Below are 27,770 nucleotides of genomic sequence, written 5' to 3'. Positions count from 1 at the left end.
CCCTAAGCTGACGCACTATAGGGTCCCTTGAAGTCCGAAGGGCCATGCCAATTTAGCATAGCATGACGGAGTGCTTGGCATAAATTTCGAGGCACTTGCTAGGACCATACACTTTCAACATAGCCTGCCAGCGTCCTAATGCCACCTCAATCCCAAATTGTATGGGGAAGATGTCCATCGGCGCGCTTTTCCGGTCCTTCCTATTGGTTTGACAGTGGTGGAACCGCCTCGTATCTTAGATAGAAATAAAATATAAAATAAAGAAGATTGAATGAAAGAATAGAATGTAGCAGTGACTAGTGGAGGGTACTACAGCTTCAATTCATACCCGAGGTCCTAGGTATTTGGAGCAAGTTAAATTGGGTAAATATGTTGAGACTATATGCCACAGAGACCCATAGATTCAACATCGCCGCCTTTTTCCTTTATACTATATAATGGTACATCACCGTCATTTTTCTGATCCTACATGAAACCATCCAAACTACGTGATGAAAATGAATACACGATTAACCTAACAGCTAGAAGCACGCTCTCTCACGGTGACATACTCTAGGGCTTTTCCCTTTCCGAATCCGCACCAGCCATCAAAGGTTTAGCCTTTAGATGAAGCGATTACCAAGCCATCTTCGCTAGAACTCCATTAGGCCAACGACGAACAGCAGCCTTTCGCCCTTCATCTAGACACAAGAGCCCGATGCCGAGCGCAGCTGGGAGGAAATAATGCTCGGCGGGAATACCCGAAGTATCCAGAACGACCTGTAAGCTAGGAACATACAGCCAGATGACCGAGATTCCCAGTGCAAATGCAATCGCAGGGAATAAGTACAGGTTTTGTGTCTGCTTATTGAATGCTGGAGGATGTTGAAATATTGACAGATGACGTGTTCGGACTGCCATTAGGTTGAACCATTGCCTGGAAATTGTTAATCGTCAGCGAAGAAGAGAATCGGTGACCTTTAGAGGTACTTACATGACCACGAGATTGATGAAGTATATTGAACTCGCTTCATTGACCTTGGCCGTATAATAGTCCTCTGTCACGCCTGGAGGCAATTCTCCGAACTTGAACCAAAGATCTGAGAAATGGATTCCATTCCGTTCCAGGTACCAGAATGCCATGGTGAACGATAAAGCTGTCTCAATCATGCCGATAAAAGCATATGCATGAAACATTAATTTCCAGTTGACGAGTCGTGTCTTTTTTGGATGGCGTGGGGGTCGGAACAGAACATCTGCTTCTGGGGTCTCATATGCCAAAGCTACAGCTGCGGCACAGTCCGTGAAACAACTTCAAAATGAATTAGCTTGGCAATATGAATAAGATCTTTCCAATTTGATAACATACCAGATGATGATCATGAGAAAGGAAGAAAGAATTTGGGGAATTCCGAAAACCAGATTGCAGAACACAGGCCAGAACTCAGACCATGAGCCAGCCGGTAGAAGATAGGCAACTGTCTTTTTTAGGTTATCGAAAACCACACGCCCATAGCGTACGGCTTCAACAATCGCAGCAAACGAATCCAGCAGCACCATATCGGCAGCCTCGATAGCAATATCTGAGCCGCTGGCGAGACTGATTCCAATATCAGCTGCTTTAAGGGCGGGGGCATCATTAACACCGTCTCCTGTCATTCCGACGATCTCTTCCCTTGCCTGAAGTTCACGCACAATCCGCAACTTTTGATTGGGGGTGGTACGAGAGAAGACAATCTCAGGATACTTGCACAGTTGGTCCCATTGATGATCGTTGAGAGTCATCAACTCTGGTCCACTGATTGACAAGGCAGATTGGCAGATCAATCCTTCTTTCTCATCTGAGACAGGAGATTTAGAAAGAGAGGATACATCGTGGACGAAATCGCTGGTGACAATATTGCATTTGCGGGCAATAGCAAGGGCCGTGAGTCCGAAGTCGCCAGTAACCTGTAGAAATTATTTAGTAAGACGGGCTACACCATCAACGTGGGTCATCAAACGAACCATGAAAGCCCGGATCTGTGCCTGCCGGAGCACCCGAAAGACCTCTGGAATCTCAGATCGTGGCGGATCAATCAAGCCAACCATTCCGACCAGGGTAAGACCTGTTCTAGCTTCATGAAGCATTTGAGTCTCAAATTCGACAGAGCTAGGACTGGCTAGTATCGTGTCTTTTTTCGAGAACCTTGCGAGCTAGCATAATGACCCTCTTGCCTTGAGAGGACCATTCATCCTTCAGGCGCTTTAAGGCGGCAAGATCAGCCTGCGTCAAAGATTTGACTTCGCCATCTGGACGAAGAACTTGTGAACACCGCTCAATCAAAATATCGGGAGCTCCTTTGATGGTAAAAAGCCTGCAAGGAATCAGTTTCCGTCTACAGAGCAGCTGCAGACTGATTGGAACACGTACACGTCACTAGGACCAAATTTCCCAGCCTCATCAGGCGAGAGAAAGAGGCTGGGGGCCTCTGGGCTGGCCGCTTTAATCACCTTGATCATGAATTTATTCTTGCTGTCAAATCCAAGGGTGAAAAGTGTTTGCCAGGATCTGCGAAGCTCAGCCACCGATCCCAGGCTCTCAGAAAATCTCAGAATGGCTTGATCAGTGGCATCACCGAAGATGCGCCTCTCGCTAAGTGGAGAATTCGCCGATTCAGTATCAAATTCGCCCGCATTGCAAAGACCGGTGACGGCTTGAACTTGTCGAAGAACAAGATCATTCAGTTTGGACGCTGTGTGTTCGCCTGTTGAATCAAGAATAGATTTCGTTACGTGCACGGCATAATCGGTAACAGCCATGCGATTCTAGAGACATGTCAGCATCAAGGCACACCCCTGCCCGCAATCCACAATCAATGCTTACCCTGGTCAGTGTACCTGTTTTGTCGGTGCAGATAACTGTAACAGAACCTAAAGTCTCAACAGTCTTGAGTGATTTGCACAGAACCTTGTTCTTCTTCATGATATTTGCAGTGATGGTCAAACTGGCTGTGACGGCGATGGGGAGACCTTCGGGGATATACGCGATGGCCACGCTCACACAGTCCACGATCAGTGTCGGCACATTGATATAGTCGGGATGGACTTTATGAAGCCAGCCGCCCCTTGAAACATGTTAGCTATGATAGAGCAGCAGATAAATGAACACAGGAAACATACCAGACAGCAGCCAGAACAATGATCCAAGTGACCATGATAATAAAGATCAGAGCCACAAAGCGAAAAACTTCCTTTTCAATTGTTGTTAGACCAGTCTTTGGTTCACCTGCCAGCTTCGCGATTCGACCGAAAATCGTGGAGTCGCCAACAGCAACCACAATACCGAGTGCATTTCCAGCGGCACAATGGGTTCCCTGAAGTCCAATGCATCTTGTCTCAAGATAATTGTCAGAGGTACTTTCGGTACTACCCTTGATTGGATTCGACTCTCCGGTGATGACTGATCTGTTGATACTCAGATCATGCGAAACTTCAATAAACCGAATATCTGCTGGGATCTTGTTACCAGCCTTGATGATCAACACATCTCCCGGAACAAGATCAGTAGCCGAGATCTCCACGCGCGAGCCACCGCGAAGAACAATGCATGACTCAGGAAGCATTGCAGTAATCGAGGCCATCACTCGAGAGGAAGAAAAGTCCTGCCACGCGTTGAAAGCGGCTTGGATGAAAAACACTGCAATGAGAACAATACCAAGAGCCAAGTTGGCAATCGCTGGTGGGTCACCCAGTGGCTTCCACGAGACGAAGACCAAAATGCCACCGATCATAAGAATCGAGCCGAATCCTTTGAAGAAGTAGCCAAGAATCCTCCAGAACCAAGGATTTGGGAGCGGAGAGATTTTGTTTGCGCCATATTTCTGAAGACGCTCTTTAGCAGAGCTGCTCGAGATTCCAAGCGATGCATCTACATCGAGGCGCTTTTGAATTTCTTCCGCAGATAAAGTGTGCCACTCAATATTGCGCCATTCTGTTATCTTCTGCGTGAGCCAACTATAATTCACCATGACAAAGCACAGAGAGACCAACCTTCGACCATTTTATCATTCTCCGCCTGGCGTTTAAATCGCCTGTTTCTCTCTCCTTCATCCTCAATCTCGAACGAACTGATACCAATACATCAGCCAAATGTTAGGATAACCAGAAAATAGAGATGGGGGGTCAATACAGGCTCCGATATTCAATAGGAATGGCAGATTTCGGATCAATCGTCCTCGAGCTTGAGTGCCGACGAAGCCTCTTTTCCTTGCCTTTATCGTATTCATTGTCTTTTCTCTCCACTGAAATTTCATCCACTGCCTCTTCGTCCCCAATTTTCCATCGCAGGGCAGTTCCCGAATTGGCCATGATAGAGATAAGAGGCACTCTATGCGAAGCGGGAGGAAGAAAGAAATGAACTATTCAAAGATACGAAATGCAGTGGATGCATAGCCCTTTTATAATTTCGCCAGTTTTATTCTTTTACTCATTAATCGCGCATCTTCCATATTCAAGTTGTCTTGCTGAAAAGAGGATGCGATTCCTTCGCGTAGTAGTAGACTATACGTTGAGTGATTTGGGTGGCCAATCATAGGATAGAACTTCAACGCTAACACCTCCCTAGGCTAATTGAACTTTGGAATCAACTGGCCCCCTCGGAAGTGTCATCGAGTGAACCACAAGAACCGCATCCAATCCCAAGTGAGAATTTCGATTTTTCGGGCGCCATGTGGCTTGTTGCCCTGACTGGGCTAGCCTATGTCTTTTTACCGCGATTGAGAGGAATTTTATAGAACCAATGAACAAGAAAAAGAATCTGCTCACACTATGCTGATTTGGAAATAGACATCAAAAGCCACCAAATGGACAATGGCCCGAGCTTAGCATCATCTTACTTCTAAGTTACTAGTAGCTTAGATGACCACATAGAATACGTAGTCGTCAAGTACAGCTGCCGATACTTTCTTTGCCGCTTTAGCAAATGATCGTGCCAAGCCCTGCAACGCAAACTGACTAAGCGATTTTCAAATGCCGACATTATCTGAACCTTCAAGAAGCATCCTGGGACAGCTTCTGATATGGTCTGATACGAGTCTTCTTTGCCTGCATAGAGAGCTCTAGTATTTATTTTCTGATTCGTGATGCAACGCGTGTGTGTGTGTACCGGCATTCGCCAACTATATCACTAGTCGCCTCAAAATTGCATCTACCCTTGTACTATTTCAATACTCATTGAAGAGAAGAAATACTACTTTGTGCACCGTAGTAAGGGATCGTAGTGAGTTCCCTAAAACATAGATGTATGGGTATACTCAACAGACAATAACTAGCCCAATTTGAACCCTGTTTGCGCTGAATGACTCATCCTTATCGTATTTGTATAACTACTAGGTTTTATACTGGCATTTCCCCGCAATTTACCTTTTAAGTTCCCCTCAAAATTCATAGAATTTGCAATTTGAAATTCTCTCAGCAAATAAAATGTCTCACGACAGCGCTAAGCCAGCCAAAATATCGGGGGGCTGTCTATGCCAATCCATCAAGTACGAGATTCTGTTTGACAAGAACACACCATGGCCACCACCAGTAAGTGCCCAGACTAGGCCAAACCCAGTCACATCAAACTTCAACTTGAAATCTAACCAGAAGGTTGTTACAGTCGGCAACTTGTCAATGCACAATGTGCCGTAAATGGACAGCCAGCCTCCTAACTCAATTTATGGTTATTTCGCCAGAGCAAATCGTCCCGTCATTATCATCATTTCCCACATACAAAGAATACTCGTCTTCGCCACGGCGATTCCGAGGGTTTTGTGGTAACTGCGGGAGTCCGTTGATATGGCGATCTGAAGATAAAACACATACTTTGGATCTTTATCTCGGGACTATAGATGAGCGATGGTTGGTTGGGGAGAAGGTGGAAGGTTCGGAGAAGAGGACTAAACATGGAGTTGTGGTTGAAAGGATCGGATCTCTTGGAAAGGAGTTGTGCACTCCGTCTCAGTTCCAATTCTATTGCGAGAATGCCATTCCTGGTATCACGGATTTGGTTCCAGGTGGTCGGAAGTTCCTGGTAGAGAATGTGGACGGCGTGGAAGAACTACCAAGTTGAGTGGAAGTTATGATGTGAAACTCATATGAGCTCCATCATCCCATGACCACGTTGATCAAATCCAATTCAAGTTCTTTATGCGGACTCCCCATCGCGGATCAAGAGATGGCCTACATACAACCCTACTAGTACCATCCATCAGATGAAAGAAACAATAGTTAATCGAGATTGGTATTCATGACAAAATGAGCAGGCCACGCATATAGTTCTCAGCAACATACGCCCCGTCCAACAGACTATTATACAGAAAGATCCAGAAGAACATCGAGTGAGAGATGTCTATGCACGATTCCCCGACCGACGCCAATATGCTTCATGGAATCCAGAGAAAACGGATGGGATTGATCGACAATTCATCCGGTAGGTTCGAGGGATGATGTTTTACATACTGCGATGATGAATTAGTACGGTTTCTTTCTGACCGCTCGTCGACGATGGAGGCATCGCATCGCATCGGTGCGGGCGGCGCGGCGTGGCGCAACTTACGGAGGGAGGAGTAGCTCGCCGAGGCTGCTGTGGAGGAAGGCGACACCGGCCTAGAAGAAAAAGTATCGGTCAGTTTGGATGGTCTCAAGCGGAGGTCGAGGAAGCCCTGCACGTACAGTGAAGACCATCAGGCTGCGGACAATGGTGGTGTTCTCGGGGTTGGTGGCCTCGTCATAGACGGTGCTGAACATGCTCTTGTTGGAGCCAGCGTTCTTGGAGAGGGCGACACGGTTGGGGGCCATTGCTGCGGTGGGGTAGAAGAGATGGAGGTAGAGGTGGAAATGTAGTTGGAGTTGTTGATGGGTGAAGTTGAGTGAAGTTGAGTGAAGCTGAGTGACTTCGGCGGAGTTCGAGAAATCTGCGGACTGCGTGGTTGGTTCCTTCCGCCGCCCGCATTCTTTTGCGCGACTTCGCGACGAACTTGCATTTACTCGGTTGATAACTAGATTCTCCTCTCCTGAGGGCTTTTGTTGAACAGTGGAACTGCGCCCTTATTACTTTCCTCTTTGCTATCCTGATTATTCCGATCAATCGTGGCCCTCCTACCCCAGAGCGTTGCGCACGCTACCATTTCCTTCCAACACATCACGCCGCAGCTATGACGAGCGTTGATGAGCTGTTCAAGGTCAGTGATATACAACCTATGTACCTCAAATCACCGCAGTATCACTGACCCATTCGCGATAGTCCGCCTCCGGGAGCTCCAAGCGCAAGTTTGAGCCCGTCCAAGATCCTAGTACGCTCCTCCCACTCGCCGAATTCCCATCAATCCTGTGCTAACGGCATACCCAAGATGAGCTCTACAAGGCAGCAAAGACCGATCCCAATGGCGACGTGAAAGGAAAGGGCAAGGAACCTATGGTGGAGGACGATATGGAGGACGATGACGAGGCTGGCCCCGAGCTACCTCCAGATTTCGAAGATGACGTACCAGACGACGAAGAAGGCCGATTCTTTGGCGGAGGCATGGAACAAAAGACAGCGCAGGCAATGCAATACATCGACCAACAAGAGGAAGACGAAGCTGCGCCCGAGAAATTCGATACGACGTGGGTGCGCCGATTTGCGCTGAACTTTGAGAAGAAGATCTCCAAGAATGCCGAGCTACGAGCCAAGTTCGAGAATGATCCTCAAAAGTAGGTTGGATATTTGAATTGAATAAACTTGGGGAGATGTATGCTGATGGTGATTATATCGCAGATTCATGGCCTCGGAAGCCGACCTCGATACCGAGATCAAGGGACTGTCGATTTTGTCAGAGCATCCAGAACTTTATGAGGAATTCGCCAAGATGGGTTGTGTCGGATCCTTGATCTCCCTCCTCGCACACGAAAATGCAGATATCGCGATTGATGTCGTCCAAATCATCAGCGAGCTTACAGATGAGGACGTGGAAGCTCAACAGGAGCAATGGGATGCCCTAGTCAATGCGATGGTAAGTGCTACGATATGCGCTGCGACAATATAAGCTAACAATATGACAGATGGATGCCGATCTTATTGAGCTGTTGACTTCCAATCTCTCTCGGTTAGATGAAAAGGTCGACACTGACCGGGCAGGTGTTTACTACATTCTTGGTCTGTCTTCGTCTCAAGCTATGTCAGCGCCCACTAACTTTTGCAAGGTGTCATGGAGAACCTAGCTTCTCAAACCACACTCGCGGAGAAGATCGGACAAGATGCTTCAATCCTCCCCTGGATTCTATCCCGCATCCAACAGAAGGAATCCCCCGTAACCCAAAACAAACAATACTCTGCAGAAATCCTGGCGATTCTCCTGCAATCATCCTCCAAAAACAGGGAACGGTTTATCGGTCTTGATGGCATCGACCTCATCCTCCAACTTCTCAGTCAATACCGGAAACGCGATCCGGAGAAGGATTCGGATGAGGAGGAATATGTGGAGAATCTCTTCGATTGCCTCATCTGCCTTGTGGATGAAGACTCAGGAAAGGACAAATTTATTGAAGCGGAAGGTATTGAACTAGCACAGATCATGCTGAAAGAAGGCAAATTCAGCAAGCCGCGCGCTCTACGGGTTCTTGACCACGCATTCGGCGGAATCGGCGGCGGTCCTGCGTGTGAGCGACTCATTGAAGCAGCCGGTCTCCGAACAGTATTTGGCATGTTTATGAAAAAGGTAAGAAAGACCCAGCATCCCATCCAAGCCTACCTTAGCCTCGCCTCCAATCTCACACCATCACAGCAAGAGGGACAAAATATCGAACATCTTCTGGGCATCTTTGCCTCGCTGCTCCGGCTTTTGCCCGGTGGGTCAGCGCCGCGTATTCGCACGCTGGCCAAGTTCATGGAAAAGGACTATGAGAAGATTGGTAAACTGATCAAGTTGCGTCGGGAATACGCTGCCCGCGTCTCGCCAGTTGAACAAGCTATTGAGAAGGAACGGAAGAGCTATTCAAAGGAAGATCAAGAATATATGGCTGGCGAGTGGCTCTCACGTCGACTCGATTCGGGACTGTTCTCGCTGCAGGTTAGTACAGTGGTCTTCATTTGTTTCTAAAGCATGCTTCCGGTACTAATGATAATGAATTCCAGACCATCGATGTCATTTTGGCATGGCTGATTGCTGAAGATGACGGTGCTAAGAAGAAGGTTGTTGCACTTCTTGCAGACCGGGACGAGGATTTGTCTTTGGTTCGCGGCACTTTGCAAGGTAAGTTAATGGCTCTTTATAGAGAGGAGAGTATTTTGGTTTGGTACTGACTGTTGATTTTTAGAACAACTACAGGGACTTGATGAGGGAGAGCCTGGTCAGAAGGATTTTAAGGATATGCTCAGCACTTTGCTGCAGTTTGTTTGAGATTAGCTGTTGGAATGTAATATAGTATCTGATGATTACTGAAATGCAATGAACAAATCAGTGAACATTGAAACAACTTGAATATTTGAAGCAGGTACTACTACCTACTTAGTACTAGCTAACATGCTAATTGAGTAAGATAAAAGTACCATGACCTCCAGCTGACTCGGAAAATTTTCAGCTGTAGCCTCGGAAGTGGAATATATAATGCGGACTTGGAGGTCACTTTCCAGTACTAGTGCCCACTCTAAGTCCAATACTGGGCAAATACAAATATATACCAGTAGAAGCGAATAATATTAACAAACTCAACACTTGTTTAACTGAATTAATTATTCAAACGGTGCCTAGATCCCAGTCAACGATCTCCAGTATGGCACAGCTAGTATCACGTGATATCAACACCCGGTGCACGTGACTCGACCTAGCGGAGCCTCGAATTGCTTGGAGATCAACTGAAGTCTTCAACTGCCATCGGTGATCTCTGCATCCCACCAACCCCCTCACCGTCGCATCCCTTTCGCTTGCCCGTGACGACCGTCGTGTCTTGTTTCTAGTCACTGACAGGCGGGACTGCGCGTTGGGTGATTTCTCACGGGCTAGATTGCCTTCCTCGGCCGACGCGCCTCCCTGCGCTTTTGAGGCTTCCTTGCCTTTCACTTTCGTCACCCCGATCTCCCCATTCTTACCTCCCCTCCTTGGTGATCGCACCAGGGAGCTCCCACCACACCGCCACCATGGCCGACTACGACGAAGCCTACGAGGATGAGTTTTACGACGACGCCGATGAGGGAATCACCTCCGAGGACTGCTGGTCCGTCATCTCTTCCTTCTTCGACACCAAGGGTCTCGTCTCCCAGCAGCTCGACTCTTTCGATGAATTCATCTCTTCGACCATGCAGGAACTAGTGGAGGAACAAGGACAAGTGGTTCTCGATCAAACCCTCCCACCCGCCGAAGATGAAGTCGACCCAATCGTCGTCCGCCGTTATGAACTCAAGTTCGGAACCATCATGCTTTCGCGACCATCAGTGACAGAAGGTGACGGTGCGACAACGATCATGTTGCCGCAGGAAGCCCGTCTCCGAAACCTGACCTACGCCAGCCCGCTGTATCTGAACGTCTCGAAGAAAATTATGGAAGGCCGAGAGCGCATGGTCGGTGATGGCGATGAGGACGAGGCCGAGCCCGACGAGGATCGGAAGAACCGTGGAACATACCTGTCATGGGAGACCAAGGAGCTTCCTGAGCAACAAAGGAAAGAGGATACAGTGTTCATCGGAAAGATGCCCATCATGCTGAAGTCCAAGTACTGTATCTTGAAGGACCTGAACGAGCAGTCCCTCTACGCCTGGAACGAGTGCCCCTACGATTCCGGTGGTTACTTCATTATCAACGGAAGTGAAAAGGTTCTGATCGCGCAGGAGCGCAGTGCTGGAAACATCGTGCAGGTCTTCAAGAAAGCGCCCCCGAGCCCGACACCCTACGTCGCCGAAATTCGAAGTGCCGTTGAGAAGGGATCTCGACTCCTCTCCCAGCTTGCACTTAAGCTCTTCGCCAAGGGTGACAGTGCCAAGGGTGGATTCGGCCCAACTATTCGCTCTACCCTCCCCTACGTCAAGTCCGATATCCCCATTGTCGTTGTCTTCCGAGCCCTCGGTGTTGTTTCTGACGAAGATATCCTCAACCACATCTGCTACGACCGCAATGATACCCCGATGCTGGAGATGCTCAAGCCGTGTATTGAGGAGGGTTTCGTCATTCAAGACCGAGAGGTTGCTCTGGATTTCATTGCTAAGCGTGGCTCATCCCAGTCTAACCTGAACCACGAGCGCCGTGTGCGGTACGCTCGGGAGATTATGCAGAAGGAGTTGCTGCCTCACATTTCGCAGAGCGAGGGTAGTGAAACTCGCAAGGCTTTCTTCCTGGGTTATATGGTTCACCGTCTTCTCCAGTGTGCTCTCGGTCGCCGCGACGTTGACGACCGTGATCACTTCGGAAAGAAGCGTCTCGATCTGGGTGGTCCCCTTCTTGCCAATCTTTTCCGTGTTCTTTTCACTCGTGTTACTCGCGATTTGCAGCGTTACGTTCAGCGCTGCGTTGAGACCAACCGTGAGATCTACTTGAACATTGGTCTCAAGGCTGCCACCTTGACAGGTGGTCTGAAGTATGCCCTTGCCACTGGTAACTGGGGTGAACAAAAGAAGGCAGCTAGCGCCAAGGCTGGTGTGTCCCAGGTGCTGAGTCGTTACACATTCGCTTCTTCGCTCTCGCATTTGCGCCGTACCAACACACCTATTGGTCGTGATGGTAAGATTGCTAAACCACGCCAGCTTCACAACACTCACTGGGGCTTGGTGTGTCCCGCAGAAACACCCGAGGGACAGGCTTGTGGTCTTGTCAAGAATTTGGCACTTATGTGCTATATCACTGTTGGTACTCCTAGTGAGCCCATCATTGACTTCATGATTCAGCGAAATATGGAAGTTTTAGAAGAGTTTGAGCCCCAAGTGACACCGAATGCCACGAAGGTCTTCGTCAACGGTGTCTGGGTTGGTATCCACCGTGACCCATCGCATCTGGTCAACACCATGCAATCTCTTCGTCGACGAAACATGATTTCTCACGAAGTCAGTTTGATTCGGGATATCCGTGAGCGAGAGTTCAAGATTTTCACCGATACTGGTCGTGTCTGCCGTCCATTGTTTGTCGTTGACAATGACCCGAAGAGCGAGAACGCTGGATCTTTGATTCTCAACAAGGAGCACATCCACAAGCTGGAACAGGACAAGGACCTGCCCCCTGATATGGACGTGGAAGAGCGCCGGGAGCGCTACTTCGGATGGGAGGGTCTGGTCCGATCCGGTGCAGTTGAATACGTAGACGCGGAAGAAGAAGAGACCATTATGATTGTGATGACGCCTGAAGATTTGGAGATTTCCAAGCAGCTCCAGGCTGGCTATGCACTGCCCGAGGACGAGACCAGTGACCCGAACAAGCGAGTCCGTTCCATTCTGAGCCAGCGCGCACACACCTGGACTCACTGTGAGATCCACCCCAGTATGATTCTCGGTGTCTGCGCCAGTATCATTCCTTTCCCCGATCACAACCAGTCGCCTCGTAACACCTACCAATCTGCCATGGGTAAGCAGGCCATGGGTGTTTTCTTGACCAACTTTTCCCAGCGTATGGAGACTATGGCGAATATTCTCTACTACCCGCAGAAGCCTTTGGCCACCACTCGGTCAATGGAGTTCCTGCGTTTCCGCGAGCTGCCCGCCGGACAGAACGCGATTGTCGCCATCGCCACCTACTCTGGTTACAACCAAGAAGATTCCGTTATTATGAACCAGAGTAGTATCGATCGCGGCCTGTTCCGCAGTCTGTTCTACCGTACATACACCGATTCCGAGAAGATGGTTGGCTTGACGGTTGTCGAGCGATTCGAGAAGCCGCTGCGCTCTGATACAATCGGTATGCGCAAGGGTACCTACGACAAGCTGGATGATGATGGAATTATCGCCCCCGGTGTTCGTGTTTCCGGAGAGGATATCATTATCGGAAAGACCGCGCCTCTGGCGGCCGACGCAGAGGAACTTGGCCAGCGTACTAAGGCCCACACCAAAATCGACGTGTCCACACCGCTGCGAAGTACTGAGAATGGTATTGTTGATCAGGTGTTGATCTCCACTGGCAATGACGACCTCAAGTTCGTCAAGGTCCGTATGCGTACCACCAAGATTCCCCAGATTGGTGACAAGTTCGCCTCTCGTCACGGTCAGAAGGGTACTATTGGTATCACCTACCGACAGGAGGATATGCCCTTTACCCGCGAGGGCGTTGTGCCTGATCTGATTATCAACCCCCACGCCATTCCCTCTCGTATGACTATTGCTCACTTGATCGAGTGTCAATTGAGTAAGGTGTCAGCTCTGCGTGGTTTCGAGGGTGATGCTACTCCCTTCACCGATGTCACTGTCGACTCGGTTTCTCGTCTCCTCCGTGAGCACGGCTACCAATCTCGCGGTTTCGAGGTGATGTTCAACGGCCACACCGGTCGGAAGCTGGTAGCGCAGGTCTTCCTGGGTCCCACTTACTATCAACGTCTGCGCCACATGGTCGACGACAAGATTCACGCCCGTGCCCGTGGTCCTACCCAGATTCTCACCCGCCAGCCCGTTGAAGGTCGTGCCCGTGACGGTGGTCTGCGTTTCGGAGAGATGGAACGTGATTGTATGATTGCGCATGGCGCCAGTGCATTCTTGAAGGAGCGTCTCTTTGACGTTTCGGATCCTTTCCGAGTCCACATTTGCGACGACTGCGGTCTGATGACCCCCATTGCGTAAGTCTATATTTCGTCCCCCCTTTCCCTTTCTCTGCATTCCCCGATATACAAACAGTTCACTAATCACGCGAACAGAAAACTGAAGAAGGGTCTATTCGAGTGCCGTCTCTGCAACAACAAGCACCGTATCTCGCAGGTACACATTCCCTATGCCGCCAAGCTTCTGTTCCAAGAGCTGGCCTCGATGAACATTGCCGCTCGGATGTTTACCGACCGGTCGGGTGTATCGGTGCGGTAATTCTGTTGTGGACTTGACTCTATCTCTTTTTTCTATCTCTCTCTCTCTTTATTGTATTTTAATGATTTCGAAAAATGCGTCCGCTGGGTTGTTGCGGCGTCTGGAGGTTGGCACATCGCATCTTCTTTCATCTGGTCATACATAGTCAATGGATCATATTGCTTTTTTTGTATAGTCTAGCTTGTACAGTATGTTCCGAAACTGGCGCAACCGCCTACACTCTTCGTGTAATTCATAAGCCTGCTGCTAAGAGATACTAGATCTTATTTAGGATAATCCCAGAATATTAATATCAGCGTTCAAAAGTCATGGACTCGAGTTTGCTGTCAACGTTTAATCTAAAGTACTAAAAAACTTTGAATCCCCAACCAACGCTCACAGCTCTAGATAAAATAAAAAAAAGACATGCACAAGAATAAGCCAGCCCACAAAGAACAATTAAGCCATAATAGTTATCCAGTCCCCCATTTGGTGGCTGAACCTTTAAAAGTTCCCCAGCAATTGGAATAGCAACAAGGGTACCCAGACTGACCAGAAAATAGGTAGTACCATAACGTCTTCCAAATTCTTCGGTTTTGGAAATTTGTGCAACACAAATAGGGGAGAGACTAATTGCAGAGCCACTCCAAAATCCAAAAAGCACAGCGTATGCCAAAATGGCCGCGCGATTGGACTGGGATGGAAGCCAGAGAGCGAAAGTAATCACCGAACAGACGAATGCTGTCACGATCATAACATTGAAGCGCCCAAACCGGTCAGCAAAATATCCCGGGACAATCCGTCCGAATATTGACGCTGCGTTCAAAATAGGTGATAGGTTATATGCAAATGAATCGCCCAGGCCGCGAGATTGGGCATATGATGGTAGATAAGTCAACGGAATCAATAGAGCGAAATCGATCAACACGATGGCAGCTGTTAACAATGAGAATCGGAGTTCACCCAAAGATTTGATATCTATCTTCCCGTTCTGTACCAAATTTAAGCAGGGTTCTCGGGTCCTCAAAAGCGCCACAGAGAGAGCACAAAATAGAATACTTATGAAGCCAACTATTCGAATGGCCCATGAGAATCCTAGACTCCCGGCGAGATTGGAGACCAGAACAGGGAAGATGATACCCCCGATTCCTCCAGCAGTCGCTGCTACTCCCGTAGCCAAAGCGCGACGTCGAAGAAACCAATGAGCTATGCAACCAACGCTAGGTGTGAAAACCATAGACGATGAAATACCGCCAAGAACACTGAACCCCAGCATGAATTGATAATATTCTAATTTTATTAGAAAAAAAAACACCTTTGAACTGACGAATCAAGCTCGACTTTGTAAGTAAACACACCTTCTGCCACGCTGAAGACCATCAATGATGCGACAAGTCTGACACACCCAGGAATCAGTAAAGGCTTTAGCCCATGCGCGTCAAAAATAGGTCCTGTTAAAAGTCAACTTCTAAGGCAAGAAATTTAAAATATTCATGCGGGAATTCTGACCAACTTGTATACTTCCAAAATAAAGAAAGAATACATAAAGACTAAATATCCAGCCTATAGAAGCTTTCGAATAGTCTTTTAATTGATGATCTGCCAGCCAAGCTTCAAACACACCAATCGTATTCATAAGTCCAAAAGATGGCACCATCGCACACCAGGAGCCAAGAACAACGCCCCATGCGCGCCAGCCACCGTCTGGGAAATTTAAATTGCAGTCTTGTTCCATTTCGTTTGAGGATGTGCTCAAAGAGCTGTTATTGGTTCTCGGTGATGGTGAAGGGGATGATTCGGTGCAGTTGTTTGCCCTCATTGTGATGCCATCAATCTGAAAAAAAGAAAAATCGCTGTACCAGCTTTCCCTGGGAATTCTTCATTTATTATTCCTTCTCCCTTATAGAAAACTTGAACGTTTGAATGTATCCACAAGTTAAGATATTTCAGGACATCGAACACGCTAAACGCTTTCGGGAAGCCGACCTGATACTACGTGGTAGAAATATTTTCCTTCAGTCCCAATGGCAACCATTCCCGCTCCTAGTGATAACTAAAAGTCACTCTCCCAATTTTATTAGTGGCATTAAGATAGTAATTTAACAACTTAAATATATTTATACTGTGTCATCTTAATATTTTTTGTTTACAGGGTGTCCCGAAACTGATGCCACAACTTTCACTCTTAAATTATTAGCTAAGCACGGTAGTATTGTAACTAGTATTGGCCGTGAGAAATGACAAAAGGTGACTCATTCTGGCTCATGCCGACCGACTGACGAAAGAATCACTGACAATAGGACGCGGCAATCGATTTTAATTGAAACAGCGAATACCACACACTTGAAACTCATCCCATGTGGAAGAATAGAACTGGGCTCTCTTTTCGGTACGCCACTGATATTTTCCCTTCTATTTCAATAATATTCCTTTGGCTGTTTACCTGCAATCATTTTCTCTAGAGCGAAATTTCGCAGCATTTTATCCTCCCAACCCTCCACGACGGGATGGTATCCTGCACAATCGTCCCCGTGGCCCTGCCTCGAGATGGCCCATTGACTAAGACTGCCATCAAAGATATCGTTCAAATATTTGCTACGAACAACTGGCGGATAGCGGACCCAGAAACACTGATTGTCAAAAGACTTGCCGGAGCCAATCAAAACTATGCAATAGAACGGCCAAAGACTGAAGACAATGCGGATCTTGGACTTTGCAAAGTTCTCCTCAAACTCCACAGTGAACACGACACAATAATCGAAGTGTTCAAAGGCTTAGCCCCCAGCAAGTTCGAGGAGGCACAACTATGCCACGATTACGGTGAGTCGGGTCTCGGTGCCAAGGTTTACGGGTTCTTCAAGACAATGGACGGGACGTTTGGAAGGGTCGACGAGTTTCTGGATGCACGCAATCTGGAGCCAGAAGATGTGGAAGATGCAGGCATTCGAGCCGATTTGGCAAGGGGGTATGCCACTTTCCATTCCATGAAGACGCAGCTGGAGGAGACACCAGTTCATATTTATTACGATGCCATCACCAGAGAGTTTAAAAAGTATCATAAGATGGACACGCTCAAAAAGCTTTTCCATGAGGTGGGTATTGGCATGGACGATCTTATTGATTACGATTTTGCCTCAAAGATCAGACGGGTAACAGACAGGCTGGAGTCAATAGAAGGAAAGAAAGGATGGTGCATTCACGATGTGGCATTTATGAATGTGATACTGAAGAATAACCCTAAAAAAGGAGAAAACAAAATCGTCCTAATAGACTTTGAGTTCGTCTTCCGAAACTATCGAGCCTTTGATATCGGTGGACACTTCATGCAAAAAGTGTTCAATTGGGTTGATCCGGATGGCAAAATGGCCAGCTACAGGCCTTATACGGAAGAGGAGAAGAGGCACTTCTGCGAGGAGTATGTCGAACAGTGGAACCGGAAGACAGGCGATTTAGACACGAGTGAGCAAGTTTTTAGGGAATCAGAGCTGGGGTACCTGCTGGCTATCACCTGGGACATCCACAATATGCTCTGCTATGTGGAACAGGACTATAGCAAGGAGCTCCTGAACCATTTGGACCTCTTGGCTTTTAAGAAGCTGTTTGAAGACTTTGTAAATCATTACAAGAGGCTTGGATTAGATGCTCACTAATAAGACCAACGGTGTCACGACCTTTGCCAATACACAATGATTGATAAGTGCGGGTAGATGGGAGGGGGTTTTTGCCAATGGACAAGGAGAGGTCGGTTCTGCATATAATGAAAGTGGAGTCCCGAGAGCCCCCATAGAACTTGTTATGAGATAGAACAGTCCCGGGCAATATGCAGTCTAGATAGGTGGATGTAGTGGACAATACCTGGCAAATCGATGGTAAGACTCTCCTGTCTTAAGGTAAACAGGATTCTAATCTGCATGAGCTTGCGAGATCGTATTACATCCCGGCTGCGCGTGACAGTGTCGAAGCGCATTCTGGTTATCTACCACGGCGATGCTTTGGTGATACATGATTTTATCACAGCGAATGCGTAGTCGCAATTTAAACCAAAGTAAAGAGGGCTGCTAAATGGACCATGTGACCTTCTGAATCCAGGTTAGTATGTAATCTCCATACAACTTTGGATACACTTAATCTACCTCTAGCGCTGTAAAGGTTTCTACTCCCTTGTTGACCTCTCTTGTCTCCGCCTTCCTATGGTGAACTAGTATCTACCTAAGATGGAATAGAGTAGCTAATCTATTCTATCCTTGGTAGGTACTAGTCTGCTAACTATTAGAAGACAGTAACTGATGGTAGACAAAAGAGAGTCAGAAACTTTTGCAGTACTAGTACTACTGTAGAGATAGATTGAGTGTATCGAAATTTGTATCGAGATCACATACTGATCTGGATTCAGAAGGGCCCATGGTCCATTTAGCAAAAAGGGCGGTCCATTTAGCAGTCCTCAAAGTAAAAAATGACTTCGTCAAGCCAGACAAGATTCGAACGTCCCTTTCCAATGTTACCTCCAGGGCTACCTATACATATACTGGTACAACTTGGAGATTTCTCCAAGCTACTAGTGGAAGAGGACACGATATTTTATAACCCCGGTAGACCCTTGCTGTATGTACTTGTGTCTGCATGAGAAAAGTTCGATTCTAATTCTAGGCTAAATCTTGGCCTTTGAATCTAGTATATATCCTTGTTCAACTGGGATATTACGGCTGTGCGGAGTCGACCAGTCGCTTTTGTTGAGAATCAGCATGGGCATAGTTACGCTATGTCCCATCGGCAAATGCTCACCTCCAAGTATTTCTTCGCAGTTGGGACCTGCCCGGCGCCACGATATTGACAGAAACTGTACGCCGTTGAGGGATCCCGTCTTGCCGTGCCAATAAATCACTCTTATTTTGGCAGGGATTTCATTCGTTATGAGTGGGGCTTGGACTGGGCGTGCTGGTGGCTTCCTTAGCAGGATGCAGTGCTGCTGCGCTGCACGACGTGATAAGAAGGATTCTACGCCAGAGAGCCTCCGCTGAATAGCGGTGGTGAGGTGTTGATTGGATATGGATGTTTCCGTTTAATCTAGTGTCATATTCTCGAATTATCCACTATACGGAGTATAGAATCCTCTTTTGTTGAAGGAAGTGATAATTCAGAGGCTGGGGCGGTCGGATCGTGCGGGGACAGCCCACTTTCCTCTTCGATTGACGTGCCTCGTCGAGTCCAGTCAAGTCGGCGAAATTCTCCGAGTTACGAGGAATGGACTGTGCGCATCAGAGTCCAGATGACACGGAATATATGTCATTTGCGACCGGATCGGCAGGTTGTACTTGGTACTTGCACCTATTTCCGTCCCGTCGCGGGAGAGGATTCAATCAACATGAAAGCATTTCTCCATTGATTTCAATTAATTCATTACAAAGAGGACCTTGAATCCTTCCACATGGATTGATCCGCACTCCAACCACGGTTTCGTCTGCTAATAACCTTCTAACATGCGGCTGGGGTGCCCTGTACCAGGTACATGGCCAGACCTCCTGCAGGCCGTCCCGAGAACAAGAGATGTTGACAGCAGCTAGAGACCCGGGATTGTGAACAATGGGGGTCCTGAGATCTGATTCGGTCAGCCCCTCATGCTAGGTCTCACCGCGAGCGTCAAGTCAGCATAATCGATTGGATGTGACGGGGAATCAACCCTGCAGCCAGCCCATCACTGCGCAACACACTCAAGCACCAATGAATCGCGAGAATTACCCGCCCACATCGACGGGGCCAACATTCTGCAGCGCTGATCGATTCGATTCCCTTAAAACTGGCCATAACCGCCCAGGCGGATTTCTTCTTTTCTTTCTTCAGCGAGCGTTTGTTTGTTAGAGCTGCCCATTTTTCGAGTGAACCCCGGCACTGGTTGTCAGGTTCTTTTTTTTCTTCTACTATTCTACTATTCTAATTACTGCCCCATTTTCTAAGCCACATTTCCAACCCACCAAAATCATACTCTGCACACAGTTCGAGCTGCGCTCTCTGTGTCTTTGCCCACCCCATTATTCAGCCTCGCCGGTTTTTACACTCGAATTCTTTCAACTTTTACAGTCTGCGCCTTATCGTTGCCGGTCAACGTATGCCTTGCTGTGCCAGCTCTATCAACAAATCAACTTTAATCTAATCTCGCTCGGATATACTTATTATATTCTCATTGTCGTGGACCGGTTCCCTTCAAAGAGCATCAACATCAACTCAACTCTGGTAGTTTTGTTGTTTTACTCTATCTACGACAACTTTATACTTTATCTTACAACTTTGCATCATCTTTTGACCTTTACAAGTCTTCATAATGGCCGCCGTTCAACTCAAGTTTTCTCTGCGCACCTCGTCCAATGTCAGGACCGTCCACCTTGTCGGCTCTTGGGACAACTACTCTCGCCAACTGCCTCTGTCCGCCGAGGACAAGCCAGGTGCATGGATGGGCAAGTTCCGCTTCCAATCCTCCATGCTGCAACTCGGTAGCCGCTACTGGTACTACTATATCATGGATGGCCACCATGTCTCGCACGATCCCGCCGTCGAGTACACCGTCGAGCCCACCACCGGCCGCAAGCTTAACATCCTCGATGTCCCCGGTGGCAAGTCCAGCCGTCGCAGTGAGGCCCCCAAGGCTCACCGTGGCTCTGCCAATGTCGCTACTGGCCGCGCTCTCTCGCCCTCCAGAATCCAGCACCCCAAGCCCTCCAAGCCCTACGCTTCCCGTCAACTTCGCGAGGCCGAGTACGCTCCCACCGTCGATGACCTCACCCGTCGCTTCGCGGGCTCCCGCTTGTCCGATGAGTACTCTTACTCCAACAGCCCACCCAGCTCCGCCGGTTCCTCCCTGTCTTCCCGCTCTTCGGGCTCGACCTCGCCGTCCTCTCTATCCTCCATGAGCGATCCCCCCCGTGCAGTGCCGCTGTGAGCGTTACGGCATCACTCGCAAGGGTGACCGCGTCAAGCTGGACTGCGGTGGTAGCCGCTGTGGCTACATCTCCGAGTCCTCCGAGGCCAGCTGCTCCGAATCCGAGGATAGCGATGAGGAGTACCGCCGTGCTCGCCGTGGCGTCCGTCGCCAGGGCATCGTCGTCCGCCGCTAGGTGCTTTCAATCGATCATTACCCTTGCACAGTCTTGGGCAATGAGATACTGCTTTGCGAATATCCACCTGGATCTTGGCCGCAGGAACTCCGGTCATCGTTCTTTGCTTTGCTTGATGATTTCTACGAAAGATAACGAAAAACCAACACAAAACCACAAAAAAAGAAATATATCCCTTCGCCGCGGGTGAACAGGCTTCACTCCGCGAGTGAGTGGGGAATATACAGTTAATTTTAGCCGTTGCGGAGGGAGAGCAGAGGATAAAAGACATCGATGAACCCTATCCGATGCGCCAGACAACATGCCGCTGATTCCTTTCTTTGTTCTTTACATGAGGATCAGACCCGGCACTAGTTATTGACAAGCTTATCTTGCGACCTTGCATTGCAAGCCATAAGGACAATTCCGCTCTGTGTCCTGCATTTAGCCATTTACAATACAAATCAGGCTGGGATATAGCCCCGCGGAGATATTTCCAAGGAGCATCTGGATGTCATGAGTTATTCGTTGCCCAGGCTTTTTGTCTAGTTCAGATGCTATGAATAATGAGAAATGACCCAGATCTCTTGATTTCTTCTTCTTACAAATGTAGTGTAAATGGGAAAACCAAGTTTCTGGACTGTAGACATAAATGTGAGGGAAGGTAAATCCGCAAGGTATTAATGATCTTACAGATGCAAATAAGCCCGGTATGCCTAGATGCTCGTTTTCCCCTGTACATAATTTATCCGCTGCAGTCCTTATTTGCTGTTGGTATGCATTAAATCTAAACTTCAAATGTACTGATATGTCTTCTTAAACCCCCCGATCCTGAAGATATAATATAGAGACCACATTACTTCATCTTCCTCCCTGAGATTTAAGAACCTGGATCCGGTGGATTATAATCACAATATCTCCCACCCTGGAGATATTGATAGTCCTGCGTAGCACAGTCTGACTATAACTCCAATTGAAGTGTTCGTACTGAGTGGCCCTCAGTCTTTCCCAGTACCCCATTTCAATGATGAGACGACACCACCGTCCACAAGAATGTCATTACCTGTGATGAAAGATGACTCCGCACTAGCCAGGAACGAAACAGCATTAACGATATCCTGAGGCGTTCCGACACGACTAACGGGGCTCGAAGCAATAAATTTTCCAGCTGGACCCTCAATCTCCTGGCGTCCCGCGCCTGTTGATATGACACCGGGACTAACGGAATTGACTCTTCCCCCCAACGCGTCCCCATGCCTTTGCTGAAGCTTGTACGCGCAATATATTCCCACGTTTCGATATCCCATATGCTCGTGCGGGACCATGAGTGTCTGCAACATCGATACTCAGAGCGGCATGTTCCAGTAATTGGTCTCTCGACGCTGTTGCAAGATGGTGCTCCAGCTCCGATGGCAAGCCCGATCCCATGTGGCCGGCCATACTCGCAATGCAGATCATACTTGTTCCAGGCTTCGCTACCTCGACAAAAGCATCCAGGGAGTTGGCGGTGCCAATAAGATCAACTTCGAGGATTCTTTGTGCAGAGCCTGCGGACGGGGACAAGCCAGCCGTGTGGATGATTGCTTCAATCGGTCCATGCGAAGCAGCGGCATGTGCAAACCGCTTGACGGATTCGTAGTCCGCCACATCTACTTGCATAATTTCAACCAAATAGCCATCGTTTGTCAAGGTTTCCCGCGCGGCAGCTAGAATTTCTGTCGAGAAATCGGCCACATATAGCTGTCGACCAGCACCAAGGCGACGGGCAATCGCCAAACCCATACCCCCGCATCCTAGGATAGCAATGCTTTTGTTCGACATGAAAGTCATTGGATACTCGATGTAAGGATTAACGTCTGGATCTGGAATCAGGTGCTTGAGTAGCTTGTGTTTGATCTGGTTTTTTAAGATAAATCTTGATGTGGAATGTTGGTTCCAATTGTGATCAGTGCCAGTGGGCACAAACACGAATCCGAACCCGAATACGAGCCAGAGCCGACTCCAAATCCACATGTGGAGAATTTGAGCACCAGTAATCGAAAGGTGCCAAGGCAGAAGAAATACTGAAGTTCAGAGCTAAATCAATGCAGGTCCACTTTCTGGCTGAAGCGCATGTTTTGCCCACTTATGTCTCGAAAGTTATTCGTTGCTCAGGCTCTATGTCTGGTTCAGATGCCTTGAATGAGAAATGACTCGAATTTCTTGATTTCTTCTTATAAAGTAGCGTAAATAGAAATTTCCAGTTCCTGGATCCCAAATTATCCCGAGAATGGTGAAGAACCCAAAGTATCGAGGATCTTATAGATCTCTTCGACATATTCCTGTGATCGATCATTTCCAATAACAGCAGAGCCCATGTTATTCATGGCGTATCCAATGGTCATCCGACGATCGCGATCCATAATCATAAGAGAGCCGCCCCAACCCCCCCCAGTAGCAGATTCGTCCTTCCGGAATAAACGGAAACGTCTGGGGAACGGGCAAGCCAACTCCCAAACCATAGCGTATATATAGAAATGTAACCATATCATGGCCAGAAATTTGCTCTGTCATCATCTTATCAATAGTGTCGGCAGAAAGATACTTCTTTCCATCGACAGCTCCACCTAAAGAGACAATAGAGCCAATGCGCGCCAATGCGCGCGCGTTCGAGAATCCCCCCCGCACCACCGATCTCAGCACCTCGAAAGGCAGGAGTAGAAGAGATTGTCGCATCCATAGGAGGCCCTGCGTACACCTTGAGTGCTACAGGATTAAGCTCAACTCCCTCTAAATCCCGAGGCGGGGGAGGAATAACGTCCGCTGTGCGAGACCAATCTTTCTCTGACACGCCAAGTTGGAAATCCGCACCCAAGGGCGTTGTAAGTTCATCAGAGATGAATTGCGTCAACGATTTGCCGCTCACACGTCGCACAATCTCTCCAATGAGATGACCCTGATTCACCAAGTGATATCCATTTCGCTCACCAGGAGTCCACCAAGGCTCTTGGGCTGCAAGCTTCTCGGTTGACTTCCTCAAATGAAAGACATCTTCCCAGGAGATTGGAGGCTCCCAGCCAGATACGCCAGAAGAGTGGCTCATTATCTGCCACACTTTGACATTCTCCTTGCCTCTAGCGGCGAACTCAGGCCAGTATGCAGCCACATTTTCATTTGGGTCTAGTAGGCCGCGGTCGATTAGTGTGAGTGCAGCTAGGTTGCAGACCACCTTGGAGCAAGACCACACGGCCGTCACGGTGTCTTTTTTCCAAGGCTTAGTGCGTTCGGGGTCGAAATGACCACCCCATAAGTCGATTACATTCCTGCCGTCGATGTTGACACAGAGAGAAGCGCCGACCTCACTGTTGTTGGCAATGTTCTGCTGGAGGAGGTCGCGGACGGAGGTAAAGGTTGGATCGCAATAGCCATACGTGTTTGCCATGCTGAATGCCAGGGATGCCAGAAACACCTGGCTGTGATGACTCGGAACAAAGAATATTAGAAAGGCTTCTGGCTGAGATCAATTATTATAGATTATTAATAATATAGAGATCATTTTCAAGTCGCTTGTACGATTTCTGGAGGACTTTTCAAGTTACCTCGGCCAATGGACTAAAACACATGCCCCCCAAGTTGCAACCAGGGTTAGATACTCCCTTTCTGTAGGCAGATCCGCTTTATTTTAGTTGTTTTGAGTTTCATGCCCCTCGGCTGTGTTTGATAGGGGAAGTAAACTCGGACGTCGGATCGGAAACCGGAACTCGGCGGAGATGAGTCAGCAGCTCACCCGACATCGCTCCAATTCCGAGTCCGAGTCCGATCCTCCTACTCCGTACGATGTATCCCAGATTCTCGTAGCCGACCTGTCAGGCTGTCATACCCCTACTTGCCAGCGGAGAAATCCCCGATGGCACACAACCCGATGGCACACAACGAGAAAAGTCTTGCTGCACGCGCATCACGCTCGTGTGATCGCTGCAAAGCGCGCAAGGTGCGCTGTATAGGTGTGCCGCCTCACCCTGTCTATAAACTGATAGGAACATTGAAGCTCAGTACTTTTAGTGCCTCCTACTTCGACTACCTGCGAGGGCTGTGCAGTAAGAGTGGAGATTTACAAATCCCCGCAGCTGGGTCTAGTGGCTGATGCTTAACACAGAAGCGAAACAAATCATGCCACTTTGGCCACACCAAGCGCCTGTTGCGACGGTCCAACCCCAGTGCTTATGGTATCATATCCTCTTCTAGTCCCGCCGAATTAAGCACTCACAAATGGTCTTTGATACATCCCAGAACCTCAACAGCCCTCTTCAATCCGGGATTCGCAAGATGACCTCCGACCCAGCCTGCAGCTTTACCCCGATCTCTATATAGATCGCGTTTTGACCGACCCACAATCAACCGGGCTTACAAATAGCAGCACATCTGTATTCAGAGTAAGTCTTTTATTCTAGAACTCCTCCCCTCTATCCTTGTTCCTTCTCTGTAATTATACTCAACTTCACTTTTTTTCCCCACATTATTTGTTTCGTCTTCTCCCTGATACATATTTTTCTACTTTCAGATAAATAGATACTAAATTTTTTAAAGGCCCATGAGAACCATAGTATCTCTTTTCGGCCCCTTCAAATTCGGCCGAATACTGCTGACGAGAAAAAGTCACAAGTACCAATCTGGCGTTCTTCTCAGAGAGTAAGATTCGTCTTATCTCGGAACGCCTCGGACACACAAAGTTACAAGATCTTCTCGAGGATAATGAAGCCGATTTAGCCGATAAGATGCACAAAACACGAACGCCCATCAAATTTATTCTACCTTTGCAACCCGTGCTCGTTGATTCTCAGGCCTGTTCGACCTATATAAGTGGTATGTGGTTAGTCAGTTTCCGCCTCGGTTTTCTACTTGACTGATGAAAGATATAGCCTATTTTGAGCATGTGCATCCTATTTACCCCTTCCTGGATCAGAAAGAGTTCAAAGATGGTATTCACAATTTTAACAAAGCTAGAGATATCTCGGCGAATCCTTCGCTCTCGGCGCTGTATTATGCAGTTCTGGCGCTAGGGTGCCAACAAGTAGGGCGAGGCTCCTTTCATCCGGGCCAAGGACAAGCCTGGGAGTTTTATCAAGTCTCGCTGGGACTACTTTCAGATATTCTTCACCCATGTGACAGCCTCATTAACCTTCAGGTATGGGCTATATCCTGAATATACTTGTTCAATGCTGATGGCAGACAGGCAATCACTGCGATGGTCAGTAGATTCGTGTTCGAGGATCACTGGTTACGCTTCGATCTAACTCAATATATTGATAGGCAATCTTCGCTTTGAATATGTCGTGCCTCCAAATCATGGAGACCCTAATCACGGAATCGGCTAGAATGGCTCATTGTCTGGGTTATCATCTTGCTCCTGTGAATGGAAAAGAGACATCTTGCTGCAGAACCTTTTGGGTTGTTTACTGCCTAGAAAGATTATCTTGCCTCCTGTGCAGTAGAGGCCCAGTGAGTGTTATATCAAAGAAGAATCTGTGTCAGTTAACCTAACATTTATTTTAGCTATTGGCGGACCATGACATTGGATGCCCGGTCCCGATACCCCTGAAGCGACATTTGCCGGGTACAACTTTTTTCATGGGCGTATTGTGCTAAGTCGACTAATTTCCAAGGCGCATCACTCGCTGTTTTCCATCAGTGCTATCATGCGTACGTCTGACCAATATGATCTGGCGATAAAATTACTATGTGATGATCTAGAGGCTTGGAAGGCGACTTTACCCCCTAGGCTCCGTCCTGGGCAGCCATACCACCCCATGCACTACAAAGATCAGCCCATTCTGGGAGTTATGGTTCTACGGCTCCACTACGCCTATTATGCTCTTCTTATTTCTCTGTGCCGCTTACGGTTACACGTAAGCAAAGATAGCCTTTCATTAGGAAAGGCAAAAGAGAAGCTCCTGGGTGCATCGCGTCTGGTGATTCAATCAACCCGGTATATCGACAGACAGCCGTATACTCCCCTCTGGTAAGTGATTGACGGTTTCGATGCTTTTCGTGAAGTTTCTGACAGCGAGCAGGATGCTCAGTGTGGTACCGATATCAGCCATGTTTGTGATATTCGATTTTATTGTTTTCAATCCACTTCACCCTGAAACAGAGTTTAATCTCGCCCTCATGGATGTTGCGGCGGCGTACTTCCTGCGACTCGAATCGGCGACCGAGGCTTCACTCAGTAGCTCGAAATTGACGGGCTTCGCTCATATCGCCAGCGACTTCATTCAGAATTCGCTTTATGGGCAACCGCCTTCTAGGTCCGAACCTCAATCCGATTTCCTGACTATGCCGCGAGAGCAAGTACCTGTACCAGTAGGATTGAATGGCAACTGCCGGAACTTTCATAGTAAGTCAATATGATTTAGTTTTACCATTATCTGACTCCAGTATCCTTATTCTGAGCTAATAAATCTTTAAATCAGATACACCTGAGATATATGCTTTAGATGAGATGATGTCAACAGATGAGGACCTCTCGCCGAGTTCCTTATTCTATCCGGTCATACGCGCTCAACCTTCCGCCGACGACAATCTCCCATTTGGGTTTGACTTTTCAGATCTGTTCGATATCATGATTCCTCAGATTTCTTCCTAGCTTTTGACGACCCAACAATTGGCATTGTCTACGCCGAAGAAATAATGGCAAGAAGATATGTATCTTTAATTCATTGTCAAAAAGCCAAATAAGATAAAGCAAAAATACACAATGCGCTCTT

General features: G+C 47.9%; 11 protein-coding genes across 11 annotated transcripts; 6 read left to right on the top strand and 5 right to left on the bottom strand.

Annotated features, from left to right (window-relative positions):
- Positions 1 to 615: 615 nt before the first annotated feature.
- N7509_013081 (cation-translocating P-type ATPase) lies at positions 616 to 4,329 on the bottom strand (the record flags this gene model as incomplete). The annotated part of the gene is given in 11 exon segments (XM_056637718.1): positions 616 to 916; positions 974 to 1,291; positions 1,349 to 1,929; positions 1,987 to 2,137; positions 2,168 to 2,175; positions 2,189 to 2,336; positions 2,393 to 2,787; positions 2,846 to 3,086; positions 3,142 to 3,952; positions 4,012 to 4,088; positions 4,151 to 4,329. The coding sequence occupies 11 exon segments, from the start codon at positions 4,327 to 4,329 to the stop codon at positions 616 to 618; spliced, it is 3,210 nt and encodes a 1,069-aa protein (XP_056481225.1).
- A 1,205-nt stretch (positions 4,330 to 5,534) lies between these two features.
- Positions 5,535 to 6,073, top strand: N7509_013080 (uncharacterized protein; the record flags this gene model as incomplete). Its single annotated transcript, XM_056637717.1, has 2 exons — positions 5,535 to 5,547; positions 5,739 to 6,073. 2 exons carry the CDS (start codon positions 5,535 to 5,537, stop codon positions 6,071 to 6,073), a joined length of 348 nt encoding a protein of 115 aa, XP_056481224.1.
- Positions 6,074 to 6,555: 482 nt separating this feature from the next.
- Positions 6,556 to 6,801, bottom strand: N7509_013079 (uncharacterized protein; the record flags this gene model as incomplete). Its single annotated transcript, XM_056637716.1, has 2 exons — positions 6,556 to 6,609; positions 6,676 to 6,801. 2 exons carry the CDS (start codon positions 6,799 to 6,801, stop codon positions 6,556 to 6,558), a joined length of 180 nt encoding a protein of 59 aa, XP_056481223.1.
- A 356-nt stretch (positions 6,802 to 7,157) lies between these two features.
- On the top strand, positions 7,158 to 9,380 carry N7509_013078 (beta-catenin-like protein 1; the record flags this gene model as incomplete). The annotated part of the gene is made up of 8 exons (XM_056637715.1): positions 7,158 to 7,184; positions 7,247 to 7,295; positions 7,353 to 7,695; positions 7,760 to 7,994; positions 8,044 to 8,137; positions 8,185 to 9,050; positions 9,116 to 9,233; positions 9,298 to 9,380. The coding sequence occupies 8 exons, from the start codon at positions 7,158 to 7,160 to the stop codon at positions 9,378 to 9,380; spliced, it is 1,815 nt and encodes a 604-aa protein (XP_056481222.1).
- Positions 9,381 to 10,117: 737 nt separating this feature from the next.
- Positions 10,118 to 13,963, top strand: N7509_013077 (DNA-directed RNA polymerase II subunit RPB2; the record flags this gene model as incomplete). The annotated part of the gene is made up of 2 exons (XM_056637714.1): positions 10,118 to 13,722; positions 13,801 to 13,963. 2 exons carry the CDS (start codon positions 10,118 to 10,120, stop codon positions 13,961 to 13,963), a joined length of 3,768 nt encoding a protein of 1,255 aa, XP_056481221.1.
- Positions 13,964 to 16,449: 2,486 nt separating this feature from the next.
- Positions 16,450 to 17,592, top strand: N7509_013076 (choline/ethanolamine kinase; the record flags this gene model as incomplete). Its single annotated transcript, XM_056637713.1, has 1 exon — positions 16,450 to 17,592. One exon carries the CDS (start codon positions 16,450 to 16,452, stop codon positions 17,590 to 17,592), a length of 1,143 nt encoding a protein of 380 aa, XP_056481220.1.
- A 2,666-nt stretch (positions 17,593 to 20,258) lies between these two features.
- On the top strand, positions 20,259 to 21,048 carry esdC (GTP-binding protein EsdC; the record flags this gene model as incomplete). The annotated part of the gene is made up of 2 exons (XM_056637712.1): positions 20,259 to 20,784; positions 20,846 to 21,048. 2 exons carry the CDS (start codon positions 20,259 to 20,261, stop codon positions 21,046 to 21,048), a joined length of 729 nt encoding a protein of 242 aa, XP_056481219.1.
- A 977-nt stretch (positions 21,049 to 22,025) lies between these two features.
- N7509_013074 (uncharacterized protein) lies at positions 22,026 to 23,040 on the bottom strand (the record flags this gene model as incomplete). Its single annotated transcript, XM_056637711.1, has 2 exons — positions 22,026 to 22,225; positions 22,251 to 23,040. The coding sequence occupies 2 exons, from the start codon at positions 23,038 to 23,040 to the stop codon at positions 22,026 to 22,028; spliced, it is 990 nt and encodes a 329-aa protein (XP_056481218.1).
- Positions 23,041 to 23,285: 245 nt separating this feature from the next.
- Positions 23,286 to 23,528, bottom strand: N7509_013073 (uncharacterized protein; the record flags this gene model as incomplete). The annotated part of the gene is made up of 1 exon (XM_056637710.1): positions 23,286 to 23,528. The coding sequence occupies one exon, from the start codon at positions 23,526 to 23,528 to the stop codon at positions 23,286 to 23,288; it is 243 nt and encodes an 80-aa protein (XP_056481217.1).
- A 59-nt stretch (positions 23,529 to 23,587) lies between these two features.
- On the bottom strand, positions 23,588 to 24,448 carry N7509_013072 (serine hydrolase domain-containing protein; the record flags this gene model as incomplete). Its single annotated transcript, XM_056637709.1, has 1 exon — positions 23,588 to 24,448. The coding sequence occupies one exon, from the start codon at positions 24,446 to 24,448 to the stop codon at positions 23,588 to 23,590; it is 861 nt and encodes a 286-aa protein (XP_056481216.1).
- Positions 24,449 to 24,913: 465 nt separating this feature from the next.
- Positions 24,914 to 27,649, top strand: N7509_013071 (fungal specific transcription factor domain-containing protein; the record flags this gene model as incomplete). Its single annotated transcript, XM_056637708.1, has 11 exons — positions 24,914 to 24,997; positions 25,163 to 25,232; positions 25,297 to 25,439; positions 25,594 to 25,609; positions 25,663 to 25,869; positions 25,926 to 26,191; positions 26,240 to 26,254; positions 26,317 to 26,415; positions 26,670 to 27,025; positions 27,078 to 27,400; positions 27,477 to 27,649. The coding sequence occupies 11 exons, from the start codon at positions 24,914 to 24,916 to the stop codon at positions 27,647 to 27,649; spliced, it is 1,752 nt and encodes a 583-aa protein (XP_056481215.1).
- Between the last annotated feature and the right edge of the window lie 121 nt (positions 27,650 to 27,770).

The sequence above is a fragment of the Penicillium cosmopolitanum genome (genome assembly GCF_028827165.1).
Source record: "Penicillium cosmopolitanum strain IBT 29677 chromosome Unknown utg000012l:1.0-3308103.0:1.0-3310761.0, whole genome shotgun sequence".
Lineage (NCBI taxonomy): Eukaryota > Fungi > Ascomycota > Eurotiomycetes > Eurotiales > Aspergillaceae > Penicillium > Penicillium cosmopolitanum.
This window is presented reverse-complemented; position numbering and strand designations above follow the sequence as displayed.